This window comes from Dendropsophus ebraccatus, chromosome 1 (assembly GCF_027789765.1).
Source record: "Dendropsophus ebraccatus isolate aDenEbr1 chromosome 1, aDenEbr1.pat, whole genome shotgun sequence".
In the NCBI taxonomy this organism is placed as follows: domain Eukaryota; kingdom Metazoa; phylum Chordata; class Amphibia; order Anura; family Hylidae; genus Dendropsophus; species Dendropsophus ebraccatus.
Genome location: NC_091454.1, coordinates 135,130,718 through 135,145,375, shown reverse-complemented (window position 1 = coordinate 135,145,375; position 14,658 = coordinate 135,130,718). Strand labels below are relative to the sequence as shown.

The 14,658-nt window shown below is 43.8% G+C and overlaps 1 protein-coding gene across 1 annotated transcript in view; it reads right to left on the bottom strand.

Moving 5' to 3' along the window:
* Positions 1–13,696, bottom strand: part of UBE2H (ubiquitin conjugating enzyme E2 H) — a 32,978-nt gene extending 19,282 nt beyond the window's left edge. The window contains exon 1 of the mRNA XM_069979260.1: positions 13,274–13,696. Within this exon, the coding sequence (XP_069835361.1) occupies positions 13,274–13,326 (53 nt within the window). The 5' untranslated portion in view covers positions 13,327–13,696. The remainder of the gene's footprint in view (positions 1–13,273) is intronic.
* Positions 13,697–14,658: the final 962 nt, after the last annotated feature.

Below are 14,658 nucleotides of genomic sequence, written 5' to 3'. Positions count from 1 at the left end.
TGTCAGCTGATCATTGCCTTTTGACATGACCTATTACACCAAATGCAGCGGGTAATCGGCCAAACACAGCTTATAATCTTTTGGTGTAATAGGGCCCTTACACTTCAATCCAGTGAGCAGCCTTAAAAGGGGTTATTTGACACTCGCACATTTTTAAAACTTTGCTGCTGTATAAGAAAACAAAAAATGTTATGCTTACCTTTCTGTGCTCCCCTGGTGTCCCCCACTGTCTGTAGCCACCGGTACTTCCGAGACGAGCTTGTCTTGGCAGTGACAGCCCACTCAGCCAATCAATGGCCGTGGAGCTGTCTCATCTCAGTCAGTGGTTGGCTGAATGAGCTGTCACTCCCAAGATAAACTAGTCGTGGAAGTAACTGTGGCTATGGGGGACAGTGGCAACCACATCAGGACACCAGGGGAGCGCGGAGAGATTAACATAACATGTGATATGTTTTCTTATATGGCAGCAACATATTCAAAATGTGGAAGTGTCAGATATCCCCTTTAAACATTGCTTAAAAGGGGTATTCCCATCCCACTAAATATAGTTAAACTTGTCAGGTTAGTTAAGTGCTGGCAAGTACAGGCAACTCTAATAGTTATGAATTCCTAACTAGAATACGAATTATGGCAAAAAAATTAAGTACTTCCTTTGTTTTGTTTTTATCATTGTTAAGTACTTCCTGATTTGGCCCGCCTACTTTGAGGGGCGTCTTATGGATGGTGCTACCTAAAGCCTTTTCCTCTACTATTACAAGCTGGCATAGCAGACATCCCTATACCACACAATTAACCTGTCCTTGGGTGACTATCAATCAGCTGTTGCCAGCATGAGAAGTGAGCAGCTAGTTTATAACCGTTGCTCTAACCCTAAACTGTGTCAAAAGTGTATCTCCCCATGCAGGAATCCCATTGCCCGGCACATGATGTACTCTTACACACATAGGAATCTCTCTTCCCAAAATGAAAAATCTATTCCAGGAATCTGCACTGCTGTCATTACACGACAGCTTGTATTTTCTGCTAGAAGACATACATCAGCTAAAAATACAACATCAACATGACAGAGCATTAAACCCCCAACACTACTGCCAAATCCTCCAATAGTCAAACCTGATAAAAAAAAAAAAAACACAGAAAAGACCACGTATTCTGTTTCACATATGAATATAAATGTAGACATCAATAAGTGCATATTACCAGCATACCTGTACCAACATGCAGATTATAAAGTTTAGAGAATCACCAGTCCCATGTTAACATCCAAAAAGAATTAAGACCTGAGACACGTCTATCAATTACAAGCTGCAATCATCTTATACATAGCTTAGAATTAAAGTAACTGTCAATTAAATGTCACTGTTTTCAGAAATCTATAAGTGTCAATAGTACAGGGGATTTTAAGAAACTCTGTAATAGGTTCATTTGAGCAAAAGTTTACTTCTGTACTTCCAAATCTGTAAAAAAAAAAAGTAGCAGGATTTCTGTGTCCATTATGGTCAATGGGGGGGGGGGGGGGGGGGGGTCCAGGGGGATGAGAGGGCACAGAGGAGAAAAAGCAGTCCTGCACAGTGCATCACCCTAAAATCTTCTCACCAATTTCCCAGACCTGCACTGAGCTTTCTGACCTCAGAAATCACTGTTTTATGTACCAAACTGCAGGGCTGTTGGTCTCCTCTTCCTGCTCAGTCATCCCCCTTGACTCCTTCCTCTCCATAGGTTATAATTGACTTCGCAAACCCGTTTTTACTTTGCCCCTCTGTAAATGCTTTGTGAATAGAAAACAACAGCGTGAAGATGCCCAAAGCAAATCAATACATTACTATCGACAGGCCTATAAAACAAAGCAATCTGTTTAGTTGTTTAAAGCACCTCTGCTTTTTATGCCTGGTATTGCACTTGTGTGTTACATGTATTACAGATAGCCGACAGTTTCCCCGACAAGTTTTTGGTGTAATTTTATCTAGGTACGATTTAAAATACTGAATGCAATTTTTTCCATTACAGGCCTTCCACGTCCATGTTCCGTGCGGAACATGGAACGTGTGAATCTGGCTTTAGGGATCAATACACGATTTTCAAATTTTTTTCTTCATGTGATATTTTAGAGGATTGTAGAACTACTTTGTCAGTATCTGTATAAAAATGAGAGGCTGGAGGTAATTCAATCCTGAAAAAAGGCTCGAAAAGTTACTATTTCAATGTACCATGATACCTAAATCCAAGCTCATGATAGAAGCCTTTTTACAGAATGTTCCTTGCCAACTATTGTAAAGTTAAAATACAACAAAGATACGAGACAAAATATTAACATATCACCCAATGAAACTGGTCCCAGAGCCAAGACAAAGTTAGGGTTTGTCACTTTACATAAATGCCACATACACACACACTCCCCTTACATGCATAAATATATACACACACGTATATACTGTACACAGGAAAATTCAAGATGTCAGGGACAGTTTCACAGTTTTGACAATAGAAATTAGTTTGCCACATGTACGCAATGTATAAGGTCAGCAAAAGTAACAATGAACTGCCACATTGAGCATGAGGGTCTTTTGTAGACCAGTGCTGACAACCAAAACTGAGTGCCTGAAAGCTTTAACAAGAGGTCCGTAAATAGAGAACAGACAGCATTTAAGAATAGCAGCTGTACAGTAACATGGATCTAATACACACAGGAATTGCATTTATCTGTCAAGATTTAGACCACAATTTTAGTTGGGTAAAAATGCAATGGTCAGGTGAATTCATTAAGTGAAAAGGAAATCATTAACCCCTTCAGGACCAGGCTAATTTTGGCTTAAAGGGGTACTGTCAACCCCAGTTTCCCAATGTGCTTTTATCATTGTTGCACAGTGTCACCAAAGTGGGGTCCAGCGTCCATAGAGCCCACTTTCCCTGCCTCGCCACAGGGCAGAGCAGGGCTGATTCTAGGCTTTCTGCTGCCTGAAGCGAAACCTGAAATGATGAACCCAGTGCCCACTAGTGCCCCCCCCCCCCCGCAGGCCTATTGAAAATCATAAGGGATGTGTGCAGAAAACCTGCAGCTTATAAGTGAATACAAAATCCAGCCCCACCATACCTCACCCTACCCTGTTCCAGCACTACCTTCCCCCTGTGGTGAGGCAAAGACAGAAAAAGGTTTTAAGTTTCCATGTCCACAAGTATGTTACCAGTATGTTTCTCAAGTCAGTACGAATACAACGATATGTAACTTATTACAATTTTTCTGGATTTGAGGCGACTAAAAATCAGCAATTTTGCACTTTATTTTTTGCTTAGGGCGTTTACAGTGCATGATCAGGAATGCAATAACTTAATAGTTCAGGTGATTGCGCCAAATATGATTATTAATAAAATGGGAAAAGGGGGTGATTTATACTTTTATCAGGGGATTTTTTTTTTTATTAACTTTTTTTTCTTTACACACTAACTAGAAGTCCCCTGGGAGACTTCTAGTATAACTACATTGATCTCTCATTGTACAGCATAGATCAATAAGATTAGTGATCTATTGCTCTGTCATGCTGCAGCCCAGAACAAGAGACCACTGAGCCAAGATCAGCACCATTACAGCGCAGAACCCTAACCCAGCAAGAAGCAGGGACCGCTCCTCTGCCATGGCAGGAGGGTGGTCCCACTACTAGACAAGGTATGGGGGGGGAAGACATTTAATTGTAGCTTATCCAAAAAATATATTTGGAACAGCACCGGCTGGGTAAAGTAGCAGAATGCACGCCTCACCAAACGGGATCCCAACCGTCCAGACAAACTCTAATTGAAAGCGCGGAGACCGTACTTCGGCTTAGTGTCAGCCGAAAAGTTGCGGGAAGTAGGATGCGAATAAATGAAATTTTTTCACCTGAGTGCGGTCTCCACGCTTTCAATATAAATGTAGCTGTCGGCTTTGACAGCTGCATTAATTAGCGGACATGGCTAACTGCCGCGGTCCCTGGCTGCTAAAAGGAATCGGGATCGCGGCAGTTAAGAATAAGTGAAAGTATATTGCAAACTTGCTTTATTTCACGTATACTGTTGATTTACATTCTGAAAGTTATAACAGTGACACTTTAAATGATAACTAAAAAAAAATGTAATAATGTAAGTTGCAAAAATGCTTTATTTCATATCCTCTGTTGATTTTAGATCTTGAAAAATTAAAAAAGAAAAAAAAACAAAAAAAAAAAACAGAGACTTTAAGCAAGTAAGGGGCTGATGCAGGTAAGACAGGCTGATGCTGGCCCAATCAATAATGCAAATAAGCGACAATCTGCTAGATCGGCGCTTGTTTGCCGAGCCTGTAAAGCTGACAAGTTATCAAACTCTGCTATCAGTACAACGATACACAATTTATATAACTTTTTCTTTAATTAGCTTAAAAAAAAAATACACTTAGGGTGCCTTCACACCTACCGACTCGCAGCGTTAATAACGCTGTGAGTAGGCTAGGTCCTGGCAGATCACTGTCAGTACATACACGCAGCGGTCTTAACGACTGCTGAGTGTATGTAAATCTGCCGGCCACTTAACCCCTTCTGATGCCGGCCGCCCGCCTCCCGCTCAGCTGTGTATACATTACCTCCTCGCTCCACGGGGTCCCGGCGTCCTGCTCTCGCGCCCGGCCAATCAGTGTGTTGCCCTGCCGCAGCCACTGATTGGCCGGGCGGGAGAGCAGGACGCCGGGACCCCGTGGATCGAGGAGGTAATGTATACAGAGCTGAGCGGGAGGCGGCCGGCCGGCATCAGAAGGGGTTAAGTGGCCGGCAGATTTACATAGACGCAGCAGTCGTTCAGACCGCTGCGTGTATGTACTGACAGTGATCTGCCAGGACCTAGCCGACTTGCAGCGTTATTAACGCTGCAAGTCGGTAGGTGTGAAGGCACCCTTAGGCTGTTTACCATGCAATATCAGAATTTTGTGTGTAATATATTTTGGGCGACTCTGCAAGTAGTCATATCAAATTTATTTTTTTTTAAATAGGAAAAAGGGTGTGATTTTAACTTTAATTATGGGATGAATTTATTTATATTAAACTTGCAGCTCTGTGTCAAATTGGTGTGACCTAGAGCAGTGCTTCTCAAACTTTTGCTACTGGAGCCTCACCCAACAGACCAAGGCAATGCCTGGGCCTCACCAGACTGACCAAGAGGGTGCCTGGGCCTCACTATCTGTGGTGAAAGTCCATTTAAAAGCTGAAAATAATGCTAGGGCTACCTTACACCTGTCTCCCAAGCTCTAGATAATACATTAAATACAAAATAAATTAATAATGTTAAAATTTAGATTTCTGCAGACAGCAAAAGGACTGTGCAGATCATAGTTACTTAGTGAAAACTGCCTCCCCAGCTGGGCCTCACCAACAACAAGGGGGCGCCTCACTGGTGAGGCCCACCTCACAGTTTGAGAAGCACTGACCTAGAGTGTCTGTGCCCTAGGCATCTCCGTCCTTTCTCCCCACCATCTTCACCATTAGGAATGTGCTTATTCCTCACTGCAGATGTGGTGGATTGTTTAGGCACATGAGCAGTGTTCAGACAAGTGATGAATAGCAGAAATCCTGTCAAGCAGCCTTCCTAATGATGAAGAAGATAGGGAGGAGGGACGGAGAGGCTGTGCAGGCCTAGGGCACAGACACTCTAGGCGACGCCAATATGACACAGGGCTGCAAGTTTGAAAGTAGTTTTTTTTTGGGACAATAACTGCATCACCTGCCGAAATCTTGGATTAAAAGCAGAAATCTGGCGAAATAAGCAGTTTAGGGGTGGGGGGCAGATTATGGGTACAAAGTAGCCTTAAAGCAGACACCAGCAGATGGCAAGAATAATAGTAACTCTATCTCGCCTCCCCTTCCCTGTAGTATACCCTTTGCACAGGTCACAGAGGCCACAAAGCATGCGCTGATTACAAGTGTGTTCCATACAAAGAAGAGGAACTGGAGGTGTTCATTGTGTGTCTGTCCATGAGGCTTGTCATACATTCCCTTTAACAGTCCTGTAGCTCTCCATATGTATAGGAAGGTGGTTTATGAGAGTGTCAATAGGTGGCACATTTTCTCTGGCATTGTTATAAGCTATAAAAGGAAGAAACAATTTCTGGGCTTTGCCGATATTTTCTGGTATAGTTACGTAATTATCATTGTCCTGGTTACTTGATCTAAGGGACACAATTTCATAATATAATGTGGTCTCACATCTCACAAGTTAAACTGTTTTATACACCCAGAAAATCAATAGTAGAAAACACCATCCGCAGTGCTCACAATAGTCATTCTAAGCACATAGTAAAAGCAATCTCGATAGAAGGAAGCCTATTATTGCTAAACAAACAGGGCCTCAGAGAGATAGACAGTATATAATCTCTGTATTAGATATTAGTAGAAATTAATAAAGCTTTGCACTTATTAAAAAAAACTATTTATGTGCCAAGATGCCTATGCATTTTCAATAAGAGGACTGCAAAACAGCAATTCTATGAAAACAGTTCTCTTAGTTCATTCGTGGATGGTATTATTCTATTTTTCCATTTGAGACTACACTTGTTAGCTAAAACAAAAACACTACTCATCTTTGTGATCGGTTAGAAGGGTTGGCCACTTTATAGTAAAAAAGTTCAGTGTACAGGGGGAGTTACTCTGGGAGAGTCGCTGATGGAGAAGGATCTGGGTGTACTTGTAGATAATAAGACTACAGAATAGCACACAATGTCAGTCAGCTGCTTCTAAAGCCAGCAGGATATGGTCATGCATTAAAACAGGCATGGACTCTCGGGACAGGGATATATTGTTACCGCTTTATAAAGCTTTGGTGCGGCCTCATCCGGAGTATGCTGTTCAGTTTTGGAATCCGATTCATAAAAAGGATGTCCTAGAGCTGGAGAGGGTACAAAGACGGGCAACTAAACTAATAAGGGGAATGGAGCATCTTAGTTATGAGGAGAGATTAAAGGAATTAAATTTGTTTAGTCTGGAGAGGAGACGTTTAAGGGGAGATAAAATAGCCCCTACAAGAAATATGGGGAAGAGATGTTCCAGGTAAAACCCCCTCAAAGGACAAGAGGGCACTGCCTCCGCCTGGAGAAAAAAAGGTTCAACCTCCGGAGGCGACAAGCCTTCTTTACAATGAGAACAGTGAATCTGGTCACAGCAAAAACAGTAGAGGGCTTCAAAACAGGATAAGACAAGTTCTTAGACCAAAATAATATAAATGCATATGTATAGAACCTATCACCCCTTCCCTGTATCCATCCCCTCTTTGGTTGAACTTTATGGACATGTGTCTTTTTTCAACCGTATTAACTATGTAACTATGTAACAGTATTATTAATTGTACCCCCTGCACCTACTGACACAGCAGCTCCCTGTGTACCTCAGATCTAAAATCAGACTCCTCCTTCTCCAGGTAGTTCTGCCCTGCTCTGTGGTGATTCTATCTATAGGATGGCAGAGAAGGGAGGAGCATATGACCATAGCCAGCCCTCATTGTCAACTACTGAGCCTGTATATGCTTATGGAGGACACAGGGGGAGGGACATGGTCGGTCACATGTTCCTCCATGCTCAGCCATCTTATAGAGAGAATCACCACAGCTTGGAGGAGAGGAGTTTGATTTTAACTTTAAGGGGTACACAGGGAGCTGTAAGTACACTAATACTGTACATTGAGCTATTTTACTATAAAGTGGCCAACATTCTTTAAAAAGTATTATAAGATGACTACTTCCCCCTCAGCTCTGTCCTTGTCCAAGCATAAGGCCTTGTGACACAGAAGAAAATACCAAGGAAATTTTCCTTGCAGATTTTGAAATCCTCTTTTTAGTCCACGCTGAAATGAAGCAAAAAGAAGAGGAATATAAGTGCAATTTGCCGCTGAGCATAGCAGATTTGGAGAGGAGGAGATACTTCAATGGGAAGTTTCTCCACTGACTCTGCCTGAAGAGCTAACATATCAATTCTTTCAGAGTTCAGATCAAAATTGAAAAGTTACAAAACTGAAATACAATGGGTGAATATGGTTGCAGAAGTCCCATTTAGATCAAGAGCAGTCAGATTCCAGGTCAAGAACAAGCTAAACTAAAGGCAGGATATACCAAAATCTGAAAAGCAGAAAATCCACAGAAAAAGCAGAAAAGATTCTGTAGCTAAGGTCCTAAAAAATGTCAAATGTATTAGATATTAAATGTATTTCATGGTTAAAGAAGCACGCCGTTTCAGAGATACATATAAGATGGTGACATCTGGCCTCTGTAGACTCAGGACAGTCAGAAGAGAGGTCACATGGGCACCAGCGGGATCTGAATAGCGTCAGAACATGCAAATAGTCCACTGCTGTAGGAATGCGATCAGCCTTATTTATTTATGCATTTCTTCCACAATTCCGTCAAAAATTGCAGAAAAAAAATTATTTAGCTGCAACTGAATTATTGCATAATCTGCAGAAAAATTGTGGCACAAACACATAAAAAAATGCACGTTTGGGTACATAGCCTAAAGGGGTTAGAGTGGGCATACACCTTTAATAACTTTTGTTCGGCTGACAGTTATCTCCCCTGTCCTACCCTTGGCATGACCCAACATTCCCGTATCTCTCTGAAATATCTCCGCCAACATCATCTGTAGTCTCGGGAGAGCCCCATACATTTTATACTTCTGTCGCCCGAACCCGCTGCTTGTGTGTCTGTGTTCATTTACCAATATAGAGATTAGTTGAGAGAGTCCTCTGATCCTCATATCTTGACCTGTGTAAAGAAGTTAAAAGGAGCCACTCTCTCATACCCTGGAGGTTCTGTATTACACAACAGGTTATAGCTTTGAATAAGCACTGTGTAGGGGTGTATTTTGCCACAAAATGCACCAATTATCTGTATCAATTCCACAGCAAAAACTTGTGCATACTGTATCTAATTTCGTACAAGTTTCTTGTATGCCTTAAAAATGTCACTTAAATTAACAGGTGTCAGACAGCTGAGCACACTCTGAAGCCATGGCCTAAAATTCAAGCTTTCCCAGCATGTTGGAAGTGAGAGTAAACTTTGCAACACTTTAACAGTAGCCAATTATACATTGTTGTCTTTCTGCCTTTTATCTCCCCACAAAGCAAGGTTTAAAGGAGAATCTGGGCAAAACTTTTTTTTTTTAAATATCTTATTACAAAAGGAACGTTAGACAAATTCCTAATACACATTATTATGGGAAATGCACATATATTGCTATTTTCCTCAATTTAGTAGATCAAGCAGGCTTCAAATTCTCTCAAAAACCGTGACGTCACAAATCAGATGTAATTCATATGAAGTGTCCAGTAGGGGGCGCAGTATAAGGAGAAATTACATCGTAAGAATAACTATATCACAAGTGCCAGCAGCCCCGTCCTATGTGCCGTGAAAGTGGCTTCTGGCACTTCTGATGGGGGTAGTTTGGGAGGGGTCTAGTCTGGGGTCTGCTGTGGCGGGGGGGGGGGGGGTATTGGCAGCTGCACCACAAGTGCCAGCAGCCCCGTCCTACGTGCTGTGGATGGAGCTGCTGGCACTAGTGATATAGTTATTCTTACAATGGCATTTTTCCATATACTGCTGGACACTTCATATGAATTACACCTGACTAATGATGCCAAAGTTTTTGAGAGGAATTGAAGCCTGCTTGACCTACTAAATTGAGTGAAATAGCACTATATGTGCATTTCCTATAATTAATGTACATTAGGAATTTGTCTAACTTTCCTTATGCAATAACATATTAAAAAATATGTTTTGCCCGGAGTTGTCCTTTAAGGCTAATATGTCGGCAAAAACATGTCAATGAGTGGATGGTGTCCTGTGGAGTTGAGCTCCCAGCATCATGATTAATTATGATGTCAGCAGCATCAATACTGTTTGAAAGTTTCCACTAGGGTACATACGTGTGCATTAGCCCTTGGGATAAAAGGGGTTATCCAGACTCATTTAAGGACAATTCCAGTGGGTCGGGCGCCTTTCGAATTTCCTACTGACCGCAGGTCCCCGGAGCTCCCGTCAGCAGAGTCTTCTCCCTGGCACTTACCTTCTTCGGCCAGCAGTGTCAGATGCATGACAGCTTGCTCAGCCAATCGTAGCTGAGCAAGCTGTCCATCTGCTGATGTCTCACAGTGGGGCCGGCCTGCTGTGACGACGTCATTGACATAAGATGTCGTCGGCCGTGGTCGACAGGGATCGGGGGGGGGGTCAGAACGCTTATTAAAACACATTACAAAGTTATATAACAGTGTTTATATAATGTGGTGACAATAAAATAACAGGTTTTAATTACCGGGGGGAAAAAAAAAAATCACCTAAGTTGTCCTTTAACACTGAAGTGAATGGAGCTGAATTGTAATACAACAAAAAACCGGACAGGGGTGGTGCTGTTTTTGCAAGAAAACAGCTTTACTTCATCCAATTGTGGTTAACCAAGTATCAAAGTATCAATGGAGAGAAAAAAGTAGGCAGCAGTAAAGGAGCACATGTTTTGCTTATGAATACTCTGGGTCTAGCCTACACTTTGGGTTTAACCACCGATTGTTTCTATACAATGTAATACCCCAGACTCACATAAGGTTACAGGGGTATGTGATACAATACGGCTGCAAAAATGACACACAAATCAAACCTGCAAAGACACTGAGGGCTTGTTTACACGTCACACTGTTTGCCTTTGCAACAGCTGTTTTACTGCAATGCGTGAACGCACCCCAAATCTGTCAGCAAACATAACATTTAAAATAAGTGGAACCTGAATTAGGGGGACCACAAATGTCCACAGATGAAGTTTACATTAATCTAGGGCACAGCAGGTTGGATTTCAACATACCTATTCATTGTACTGCCAGAAGATAAGCTGCTGCCTGCCAAGAGGGATCTTCCTCTAAACAGTTAAATATAAATGCCAAATCATTCATGCATGTTGGGGGGAACACAACTAGACTACAGAGTATCGCAATAAGATTTTTATATGAATACTACATAGCTTACGTTTAGTAACTACATATAATAAAATACCAAGAAACACGTTTGCTAGAATGAGTAATGGTGCCAAAATAATGAAATGTGCGATCTTTGTATTTCACATATTTGTATTTCTTTGTCTTCACACTGTAGAAACAAATGGTAAAGAGCAAAAAATAAATAAAAATAATTATGTTAACTTAAAGGTTATCTCTAGCAACACCAAAATGAGTTTACAACTATGTACACACATCCTGCGTGGCTAGTCTGCCTCTATACACAAACCAGCTTCCTTTGTCAGCCGATCAGCTGTTGGCTTGGCCCATCCTCTCTCCCTTCTTCCGGGTAGTAACAGAGCAGCCAATAATATGACAGCAAGCTGACAAAACAAGCAGCTCAGCACTCCTGCCCTGCTCTAGTAATATGCAACAGTTTAATAAGGAAGTTACAGAAGGGGGTAGGGGCTGCGTGTTTACATCCTATACTTTCCAGGCCCTTTAACACATGACCTTTCCCCTACACAGGGGCTGAGCTATTGTACACTGCAGGTAGAGAAACTTTCCTCACAATATTTACTATTCCTACAAAGTAAACCACAACAAAAAACAAAGAAGCCAAAAATCAAATAAAGAGCGACTTCCTCGAGACACAGTATCACACGGATGCCGAGAACAATCTCATAAGTAATAGGCATAAAAATAGGGCTGGCTGCAGGGAGGGGGAGAGAAAACCTCTGGGTGAGTCAGAATTTCTGCAGGCTGCTTGTCATTACCAAGCCCTAAACATTTCCACCTCAGTATTAAACAGATCCTTGGCTTAAAAAGAAACAGTGAAAGGTAACCACATTAACCCTCTCCTGTCAGGTTTGACACCATTCTTCTGCATCTGTACATAGACTAAAAAAAACTCCCATTTCCCATAAGCTAGAGCCCAGAACCGTGACTGAATTTAGGCCTGAGGTCTAACCCATAGCTTGAGGAGACTGGAGGGTCACATTCCTCCTCTGCTTCACCAAACATCTCCAACAAGACTCCCTTTCACAGCAAACCCACCACCTTCATTTTTCAGGAGCAAAACAAATCTATAGTGTCCTCTCCCACTTAATACACTTGGGTAAAAGGATTTCTAGCAAAATAAAAGGGTGGAGAGGAATAACATTCATACAAAACAGCTTCTGAGCAAAAACACCCCCTACCCCTTAGCACAGCCCTCTTAAAGCCATTGGTGCCAGACAGACCCCTAGTAGGCACACAAGGGCTGCAATCCAGATACCAAAGTTAACTTTATGCAACCAAGAGAGTGAGTCTTGTTTTTTTCTTCAAGGGGGGGGGGGGGTCACACTGCTCAATACAGGCCCAATCCTCTTTAACCACAAAGCGTGATATTTTATCTCCATGACTAATATATACGTCAGCTTCTAGAGACAGGTGACCCTTTCTACACTGGAGAGTCCTGCATTGCAGACCTGAAAAGTCCAATAGGATCCTCTGTGTTCATTTAACGCAATGACACTTTCAGAAATCCTTGTGTCTGATGCTAGACATGAACAAAGAGGCAGCAGCCATGGATTTATAAAGCCTCTTGTCAAAACTGGAGGTGCGGGCAGCCTGTACCCTGTGGTTAGAGATCTAATTTAAGCTCTAGGGTGAGGTACCTGCACGTCGCCGCACACTCCGGGGACACATCTGCTTTATTCATCTACACACACTAGCAGCGGCTATGGGGGCCTCAACTGTCAGCAAGTCACTTCTGATGGGACTACAGCCTTTATGTGCCAACAAAACCCAGACCTGTCACTACATACTAATATAATATATATATATATATATATATATATATATATATATATATATATATAATCTAGCAAGTGCACCTAACCCTGATGAGATACAAGGGAGTATTATAGTATAGGACACAGATGGCAGTGACAGGTTCACCCAACAAGTAGCCATAGACAGGCACAAAGTACTGCAATTACAATAGAGGACATAGAAGGAATAACCTGAAACACCAGCTTAACAAAACAAGTCTCCATGTCTGCTCCCCTCCCAGTGTAATGGGCCTGCCAGCCATGGGGGCACTGGGGATATAGGTGTCATAGTTGTAGACATGAGGCCCTGTGCCCCCTCCCCCAGGGTAAGCTCCTTACCGAGTAGTAGGGACACGTAACCACACCGGGGAGCACTGTCTCACCCCACTCCTGGGGAGTCCACCAGCCGTGACAAGGTAAAATGGCAGACACAATGCTCGGCTGAGCAGCTGCAGTGCTCCCCCCCGTGGCCCCCGCACCCCGGCACCCCAATAAGGATACAGTTTGACAACATCCGTGTCCATCCGCCTCTTGCCCGGGCTGGGAGATGACATGGCTTCAGCTCCCCCCCGGGGTCTCCCACTCCGCTGGACGCAGTGCTGACGGCTGGAGAAGACGCTTGTCGTTGACAGAGAAACCGGGACTTATTTTCTCTCGCTCTCTCCCCGGGGTTCAGATAACCGGGGCTTTAGCCTCAGTCGGTGTTTATCTATGTGACGGAGGGGCCGGGCCTCAGTGTCGCTTCCACCTAGACCCCGCTGTCGGTGTTGTCACCACCGCCGATGTCTTCGCTCGCCGGGGGGACTCCCCTTGAACACATAAATAATACAACCGACTACGAGCACCGCAGTCACGTGACCTCGTCAAATAGTGACGCGCCGGTCGCGGAGGAAGACTTAAAAACAGAGAAGAGGGAGGAGGAGTTAGGCTGGAGGGGGCGGAGTGATCTGTGTGCTGCCCAAGCCTCGCTCCAGAGTACCGTCTACCTGTGCTTGTCTGCTCCTCTGTGTGGGAATGAGGCCTTTATGGAAGATGGCGTTGTGTGGAGAGACACCAAGCCTTATGGGAGTTGTAGTCATGTTGTTTGTGAAAAAAGTGTTACAGCATTTAATAGTCAGCAGGTGGTGAGTGTGCCCTTGTGACACTCCTGCCCCTATTGTGCAGGCATTGAATTTCATAGTGTAAGCAAAACACGAGTGAGATGTAAGTGGCCTGAACTGCTGAGAGCAACAAAGGGGGTGAGCTGTCACTGATAGACGTCATAGGCTCCACATATGGCTAGTGTCATGGCAAGAGCTCTGGCCTATCCACAACACTTCCAGAGGGGGTTCTCTGTGTGGGGACTGGTTTACTGTACACACTGGAGGAGCCTCCTCTGCTGCTTGTGAGCTTACAGGTTCAGTGAGCTCCCCTCAGTGCTGTGTGCCCCCTCTCAGACATGGCTGCACCCCTCAGTGCTCTGTGCCCCCTCACACAGACATCGCTGCACCCCTCAGTGCTCTGTGCCCCCTCACACAGACATGGCTGCACCCCTCAGTGCTCTGTGCTCCCTCACACAGACATGGCTGCACCCCTCAGTACTCTGTGCCCCCTCACACAGACATGGCTGCACCCCTCAGTGCTCTGTGCCCCCTCACACAGACATGGCTGCACCCCTCAGTACTCTGTGCCCCCTCACACAGACATGGCTGCACCCCTCAGTGCTCTGTGCCCCCTCACACAGACATGGCTGCACCCCTCAGTGCTCTGTGCCCCCTCTCACAGACATGGCTGCACCCCTCAGTGCTCTGTGCCCCCTCACACAGACATGGCTGCACCCCTCAGTGGTCTGTGCTCCCTCACACAGACATGGCTCGATGTATGGCCAATAATCCTGGTAACAGCAC